Here is an 8,763-nt window from a genome sequence, read left to right as displayed (position 1 = left end):
CCTCTTAAAGTTTATTATTTTGTCTTATTCAAACCCATTGCTGTAATAATTTCCGATTACAGGACTTGCGTCCGGCATTCGATGAGCTAATAAACTTATACTCAATGTATTATGTTTAGATAAAAATCATATATAATTATTGTGATAGATGTCAAATTCTACGTGAAAGTATTTTACAAAATTATTGCACACATTAGTAGAACATAATAAAATAATACAAATTTTAAATTACAAAATCTAATCGCTTTTTTCTCTACGTTAACTCTCTCGTGACGTCATCTAGCTCTGTCAATTTTAATTTCACGGTGAATATTTTTCAGGGCTGCTAATCTATTTAGTCTATTGTCTTCTATGTTGAGTCTCCAAAATATTTTTGATTTTTTTTAAAAATTGAAAATGACCTATCAGCTTTACAAGATGTTCAGGGTAATATTAAGACACGTATCTGGGACACCTTGTTGGGGGGGGGGGGGTGATTAATTTTACACGCGTACACGACCCGAACATTTTTTACTATTATTTTCAGTACAGCCCTAAATTGTTTTTTTAATTATTTTTACAAATATTATGTTAATGTTGTGTATTTAAACTCATTTTTGCTTATTTTAAGCTTTTTTTAGTATGTGCCGTATAGGTAATCTCAATTACTTACTCTTATTTGAATATGTTAGTTTCATTTACTTCTTTTTTTTTTTATTTATTTATTTAAAGAATATTTACAATCTGTATACATTATTATACAATAAGCAAATTATGAAGGGCTTAAAAAGAAAACAAAAGACATGTAGACTTGATAGAAGGTTGCGTCCGGTTATGGCCTGACCTAATACTGGCTAAAAATTTGTACATATTATATACTCGTATTTTAATACTTATTTAGACATTATAAATTTATAAATAATATATTTATACATGTAAACGAATACATTTGTACGTTTTGCATAATACTATAAAACTATAATATAATAAAGTATATAGGTACAAATGAGGGCTATAATGTCTATAATATAATATAGGTAATAAAACGTTTTTTTTTTAATGCCTAATAATATATTCATTTAAAATTAAAAACTTTATTTTTCGTATCTAAAATTTGTAAAAATGTCCGTTTAAATGTTACATACCTTCTGCACGATTATATACCATTTTATTTTCGTACCTATTAGAAATGTACGAATATGTGGACTTGATATGATTTCTTAAATTATATTGTAGGTACACGCTAAACAAAAAACATAATAATAAAATTTATTTTTAACATTGATTATGGAATTATGGAGTCGTGTAATCTATTCTATGTACTCGAATAATCGATTTTATTAATTATTTTACAATGTTTAATTTAAACATTTTAAGTATATTTTTATATTATAGGTATACGTAGGTAATAGTTAATTTTATATAACAAGTCACCAGTTGGTAATGTTTGTATATCAATACCCGTAGAAAATTATTGTCGATTATAAGAAATAGTATTTTCATATTATTTCTTTTATTATAAATTCATATTTTTATCATTGACCGGCGACAGCGATTGTTCACAAGATTCTTATGTTGAACATAACAAAATCATGGAGAGCCGAGAGGTAGAATATTTTGTTTTATAAATAAAGTCAAATATATTTATAATAATTTAAAATATAATACCATATTATTATTATACACATTAGTACATCACCAAATTATTTATTTATTATTAATCCCAGTTAGTCGCATCGCTGTATAAAAGACCGGGCATTTATAATTTTTCAAATTAGGTACTCATTATAAGTAATTTACATTATTTCGTATACTTAAATACCTTAATATCCAAGTCAAGCTATCATTTAATGCTATTTAAAACAATTAACGATAGTTTTTTTTTTAATTTATAGGTGTTTTTAAAGTCACTGTATGTGACTGAACTCGAAATTAATTTTGTTCAATATTATTTTCGTTAGTGATTATTTTTTTAGATACAAAAAAAAACCACCATAATCGTTTCTTGTTATGGATAGTTATAGTCTGTCAATTTTATCGTTTGTTTGTTCATATAATTTCATTATAAAATTCAATATTTTCGTCATTTTTATTTTATATTCGACACAAAACAAGCAGTACCTATGTGTAAATTGTCAACAATTTTATGAAAACAATTCGGAATAATTTTAAAACTACCTATAAAAATACAATCTTTCATTAAAAAAATTTTATATATGTATGTATTTTTTTTAACATTACATAACCATGGACATTTTAATAATAATAATTTAAATAGTAAAATTATAAATATATTAATAGTTATTAAAATTTTTGTTTATTATTAAATATTTAAATTTTAAAGAAATATTCATTGTATATATACATATACATTATACATACATACATTAAACAAAATTATTATATAAAGTTATTAATAGAAGTTTTTTTTTTATATTTTTCACTGGGCCTGCTCTAATAAGTGTCTAGTTTCGCTTATGATATTAACTATACTCAGAGTAGGGCGTTTATTAGATTAAATAAAATTTTAATACGAATCATAATACAAATGTTATATTTAACTAATTAGTTTTTAAAATATTTATTTATTATGCATAAGCAATATATTATAATATATTTTTTTGTATATATTATATATATAATACATAATTTTCAACGTTTCTTTGAACATTCTTGAAACTGGCCTATAGCTGCACTTGCTTTCCTTACGTTGCTCAAACAGTTAACAGCAGCCATGGCCGTTTTAGGATTATCCGAATGTATACATTCTTTCAAAAACTAGACAATTTCATTAACATTTTTAAATAAATGGTACCACATTTTTCATTAAAAGAAATGTAAACATACCGGTAGAAACCCGAGAGCCTCAATCCTTACACAATTTAATGGATCTTCCGATAGCCCACTAAGCGCAAGAGGAACGTTTTCTCTAATTACTGTGTGTTCTGATTGCGTGTACTTAATTAATTCATCAATAATATTTTGGCAGCTGAATCTACGCGCTGTAACACCAATTTTGCAGCATTTACCCAAAGCTTTGCAAAGATTGGCTCTCAAATTTGTATGCTCCTGTAACAAATAATGATATATATAATATAATAGATATTTAATATATCGTATTATTACAGATATATTATTATAATAACCATTCAAGTTTATTGGGTATGAACATTTAAACTTACCGTATATACAAGATTTGATAAATGTTCAACGATTCCTGCATCAACCATTATTTTTAAATTCTCTTCGAATGTAGCGATCACGTCAATCAAATGACAAACCGCCGCTAAGAAGTCCAAATTCTTATGTGTTAGTAAATCTACCAAATCGCAGACAGCCTCATACATTCCTTTTAGAGGGTTCAGGTTGAACTAAACAAACCAATAATGTAAAACAATAATAAAAAAAACTAGTATTTCTATAATAGTGTAATTTAATATTGCTCACTAAACACATAAAATACCGTAAATAGTAGATATTATAAAAAGTACATTTACTTTTGTGTTTTCAACTATCATGGCCAGACATTCGGCAACGGCGATGATCGTTTGCGGTTCGTAAAAGTCCTCGTATTTATCGAACTCGTCCACGTCCAGGGACGGCAATAGCACGAAAATCAATCGAAATCCTTTGGCTTCATCGATTATTTCCATACTTTGTGGGTCACTAGATGCTCGGCCCAGAGCGGTGCATACGTGCGCCAACACTAAGCTGTGCAGGCTAGTATTTAGTAGTTCCAGATACTGGGGCACGGCTAATCGTCTAAGCTTGCCCCGCAACGATTCAGATTTCCACAGTTCGGACAGGGTGGCGACAGCGTAGCCGATCACTCGGTCATCGAATTTGTATGTTAATAATCCCAGTAGAAAATCTACAATGGGATCTTTCTCGATAACTTGTCTGCATTTTGTATGCAACGAACTCTTCCACAACAGAGTGATAACTAACACCATAACGTGATCCTCATTCCTACAAGACAAAATATTATGACTAATTAATATAGTTTTTATATTAAGACGGTTGTATACCATCAATAGGTAATAGGTGCTTGCAACGGCATATTTAAAAAAAACAATATGTATGGAGGTTAGAATAAGTTTTAATATGACAAACATTTTTAAAAACAAAATCAAAACCTTTCGAGTACATTATTTATATTTTATGTATACATTTGAACGTGTCATGACTGACTAACTGATCAGAGTATACCCAAAACTACCGATTGATTCATATGAAATTTTGAGAAAATGTACTTATTACGTACTAAGAAACAATTTTACAAATTTAAATTTTGTAGAAGGGCTTACAGCGGGATTAATTGATTCACGAAAAACGATTGATTGTTTTTTTGTTTACATTGGTTACACAAAATAAAATGATTAGGTTTAGCAAAAAAATGGTATTAATATTGTTCTGCGCTTAGGAAACATACAAAAGAACAAAATAATATTAACAACGTTATTTTTAACGTTATTAATTAACTATTAATATTGTTGCGGACTCACAAATTTCATACATATTAACTTATAATTTATAAACTTTCTGCTATGGACTTAGTTAAGTAAAAAGAATTGACTATTATATCAATTTTAAGAATATTTATATTCACATTTAAAATTTTTAAAGGCAAAGGGTTTATTTTAAGAATCTTTATTACAATAAAAATCTTACAGTGATAAATTTTAAATACTCCATTAAGTGATCGCCGATGAACCTTGTACCTACCTTATCTTATTCTTAGAATATTATCCGTAAAAAAGCATTATTTTAGTATTAATTAATATTGAAATCTAGTTAATTATTTCCGCAGTCACTGCAGAGTTTAACCAAATATTTTTATACTTACAGTTTTTATGTATTGTCTTTAATTTAATAATAAATGAAATCAGTGAAATATATAATTTTTCGATTTTAGACTTAAATTAAAATTCGAATTCTTTTAAAAAGAAAAAGTATATAATAATGAAAATATTATACAGGCAGTGAATTATATAACATCAAAAAATCATTGGTATCTGGTTTATTGAAATTAATATTGCTAGTTGCTACCTAGGAAAATATTTGAGCAACTGGCCAAAGATTTCATTCTAAGCTTATTAATGACATATTGACATGCACATATTGTACATATTGCACATACTATTATACTATAATATAATTATATGTATAATGTTTATATTTGTTTTTACTGGAATTTTTGCATAGCTTTGAATATAGTTTCCATCCCCCTGTATTTCAGCAGTATGTCGTATATTGCAAGACTGTCGTCAAACATGCACAGTATCGTTTCGGCTGCTTTTTCCGCAAGTTGCGTAATATCACTAACCAAAAACTGTATGATTTGCTGCAAAATGTTCAGCTCTTTTAGTAATACTCTAATGTTTATATTTGTCTTTTGTTGAACGACTTCTGGTCGCGTACGGCAACATTCCGCGACTAAACTCATTATGGATATTTGAGTTTCGCTATGTACCGAATTCAAAAGTTGAGATAGCAATTGCACGAACCCAGTTTCCCTATGAAAACGTATATTTAGTTTAAGGCATAATGCACCGTAGTAATAAAGTGTTCATAAGCTTTACCACAACTCTTCTTGACTTTTTAAAGACCGGCACAGTTGTCTAAGGATACCGGAACAACAGTTCATCAAACCCACTGTGGCTCGATTTGTTTCATTCATATTATTTAAATGCATGGGTAATACGTATTTTGATACGTTCATCATTTGCACCTTAAACGTCGATCGTTATTTTTATTGTAATATTTGATCAAAAACCAATAGATAAATGCTTAAGTTTAATACGTGATCGATAACCGTAGAAAATACTTTACTATAATCTTAATCCCGCCACTTAGGCGGATAAGCTTTCTGCCTTTCCTTAGCTTGGCAATATTCTGTAACGTTTCCGAAGCTAAATATTTGACGTTGTAGTTGTTTATAAATAACAAAATATTAATTAATGGTTTTACTGCATCCAATTTACATAACGAACATTGGATTCCATAATGTTGGGACATTTCGTGTACAATGATCAAAGCGTTTTCCTGAAGTATCATTGTTGCATTTATGATTAAAATAATAAGTAAAAAACCTATAACAATGAGATAGTTTTCTGTATACCATGCAATCTTCGTTGTTACATTCCAGTATATTAATCAGCACTTTGAAGCCGTTTAAAGCAATAAACATGTTTTGATATGGTCCCTCTAATATTTTTTCCATTTTAAGTTTGATCAATGCAGCTAAAGTTTTTGTCGGGTCAGTATTCTAAAGTTTGAAAGTTAATTAAAAATATATATTAATAAATACTACGATATTACAGTTAAAATCAAAAATTTGTCAAAAAAAGTTTTAACTTCAAATTATATACCTAACTAAAAAAATGAATTTAACTGAAGTATAACTTAAAATAAATTTTAAAACATCCGCTACTATAGGTGATTGTAATATACAGCCCGGCTATGAAGTTAATTAAGATTATTTCGATCACTTGGCTATAAAAATTCAACATAATTTAGTTCACTTCAATACTGTACATACCTAATAATAACAATAATATAATATTTATTTAATAGCTATGAATATCATGTCGTTTATATCAGTCGTAGTTAGAATGCTTATTTTTCAGTTTATAACCTGGATTAGCACGATGACGATTTAAAATTTTTAAGGATCACGTTTAATTTACCAAAATTTGAAAAAAAAGATTTACCAAAATTTGGGAAAAAAACATATATGAGAAGGGAACAGAACTGTTGCGCTAATTATATCTTATCGAACGATCAATTAACAACCAACTGTGGTTGACTACATATAGGAATAAATAAAAATTACGAAACCAAAATAAAAACAATGAAAGAACGACGAGGTATAATCTATGACTAACACTTAAAATACTTAAATGAAAAAATGAAAGCAATGAAAGTTCATCACTCCTTATCGTATTATGTGTACTTACTCCCATTTCAATGATACAGAAATGACTCAAAAATCAATTTTTACTGGTTATTTTTAATTTTCACCAATAAATTTCAAGCACACTAGTTTCAAAAAAAATTTAAAACTAGTTCCAACGTAAAAATCAGTTTTGACGAAGAGTTAGTTAAAAACCTATATTTAATGGTTTTTCGAAAATCTATCGGTGTTTTTAGTTCTAATAACATATTTAATAATGATTAAGTACAATAGAAACAATACAAAAAAAAAAAAAAAAAAATGATTAAATTACTAATAAAAAGGTATGACCACAACAAACTTTATTTCGTTCAATTACGTGCATAAGAGGGTAATAGAATTCCAAATCTTTTGATTGACTTATATTTTAATACATACAATAATATACAATATAATCATATAATATAAACTGCTAATCAAAAATGGGTGGAAAACACCTCTATTTTCACCGATATTACGTAACAAAAAGTTGTAATCATACCAATTTTATTCTCCATGAATAATTATTACAAGTACAAGTTAAAATTAATTACATTATTTCGTTGTATATCTACAGTTCAGCACAACTTTCATAGATAATACACTAGTCGTAGATTTATAAATAAAACGTTTTGTAGAGCTATGCCTTAAAACAAAAATATATGTAAAATAAATGAAAAAACAATACAAGTACAATAAAAGGTAATATCGCACACACTTTTAATGTTATGTTAGTATATGGTATAAGACTTCAATATTTGCAGTGCCTATGGAGTCAAGTAAATAATATATAATTATTATTATCTATGTATACTTATTTTTGAAGGTGGGCTAATTTAGGTGTGTATAATAATTAATAATGTTATCTTAAGAATAGTAATTGAAACTATAATAACTAATAATATGATCGCACACAACCTTGGTATAAAATTAAATATGTATTAATGATCAAAAATATATTTGTATATCACATTAGTTATCTACTTTCCAATTGTCTAGATTACTTATCATCAGTTAAAATTTGTTCACCTTAATTTCTGCTAACAGTCTTTTTAAGGTTTCAAAATCAGATTTTTCTAGTCCTGTGTTCAATGTTGGATTATACCATCGTTGTTCTTCGATTTCAGTTTGAGTGAAACTGTCAGTAGAACTGTTGTCCAAATCATCCGGTGGTGTGACATCGACCACAAGTGGTTCGACAACATTCTTGAAATCGACAAAAATATTACGACATTTGAAAACACCAAAGTAGTAGGTAACTTAATTATTTAACAAATATTTTTAGGCACTAAACTAATAATTTTATTCGAATGCATATTCTCAGATGTTTTGGTAGTTATTATACATTTATAACAATGCAAGTTTATAATAATTTCATACACAATAATATATACTACTTAGTGAATCTTTCACCCAATTATTTCCTAGAAAAAACCATAAACATGTTTTTACCGTCACACTAACTAAATAATTGTACCTAACTATACGTCACTCATTACCATAAAATACACTTTGTCATCTTCATCGAGTGTAAATACTGACTCGTTTTCAACGTCCTTTGTATCACCTTGTTCTTGCCGTTTAGTTCCAATTTCTAAATTTTCAGGAACAGAGACTCCCAATAAAACAAAAACATCTTTTGACGCTAATTCCACTTGCTCGTCTGCCATAATAATAAACTATTTTCAATATTATTTATACTATTTCACAACATTTGAATACAAAAAAAAAAAATAGTACTTAGAAAGTGATACGAAATAAACGTACACGTTACCTAGCTAACTAAAATAATAAATAATTTGCATTGATTTTTCAGAAATTTAACATATTATTACGTTTAGTATATTTAT

The 8,763-nt window shown here is 27.4% G+C and overlaps 1 protein-coding gene across 1 annotated transcript; it reads right to left on the bottom strand.

Annotated features, from left to right (window-relative positions):
• Positions 1-2,631: 2,631 nt before the first annotated feature.
• On the bottom strand, positions 2,632-8,583 carry LOC112598324 (armadillo repeat-containing protein gudu-like). Its single transcript, XM_025344733.1, has 10 exons — positions 8,413-8,583; positions 7,943-8,119; positions 6,101-6,247; positions 5,812-6,024; positions 5,562-5,710; positions 5,169-5,495; positions 3,477-3,948; positions 3,162-3,350; positions 2,827-3,048; positions 2,632-2,757 (listed from the first exon to the last, which is right to left on the bottom strand). Exons 1-10 carry the CDS (start codon positions 8,581-8,583, stop codon positions 2,632-2,634), a joined length of 2,193 nt encoding a protein of 730 aa, XP_025200518.1.
• Positions 8,584-8,763: the final 180 nt, after the last annotated feature.

The sequence above is a fragment of the Melanaphis sacchari genome, unplaced genomic scaffold (genome assembly GCF_002803265.2).
Source record: "Melanaphis sacchari strain LSU unplaced genomic scaffold, SCAv2.0 Contig47_pilon_pilon, whole genome shotgun sequence".
Taxonomy (NCBI): Eukaryota; Metazoa; Arthropoda; class Insecta; order Hemiptera; family Aphididae; genus Melanaphis; species Melanaphis sacchari.
The sequence above is the reverse complement of the archived record's forward strand: the minus strand, read 5'-3'. Positions and strand labels throughout refer to the sequence as shown.

Coding starts and splice junctions, on each gene's coding strand:
- LOC112598324 (XM_025344733.1), bottom strand. CDS start 8,583: ATGGCAGACGAGCAAGTGGAATTAGCGTCAAAAGATGTTTTTGTTTTA. Junction 3,949..5,168: donor AAAGCTATGCAAAAATTCCA/GTAAAAACAAAT, acceptor TTTGTCTTGTAG/GAATGAGGATCACGTTATGG. Junction 3,351..3,476: donor TGATAGTTGAAAACACAAAA/GTAAATGTACTT, acceptor TGGTTTGTTTAG/TTCAACCTGAACCCTCTAAA.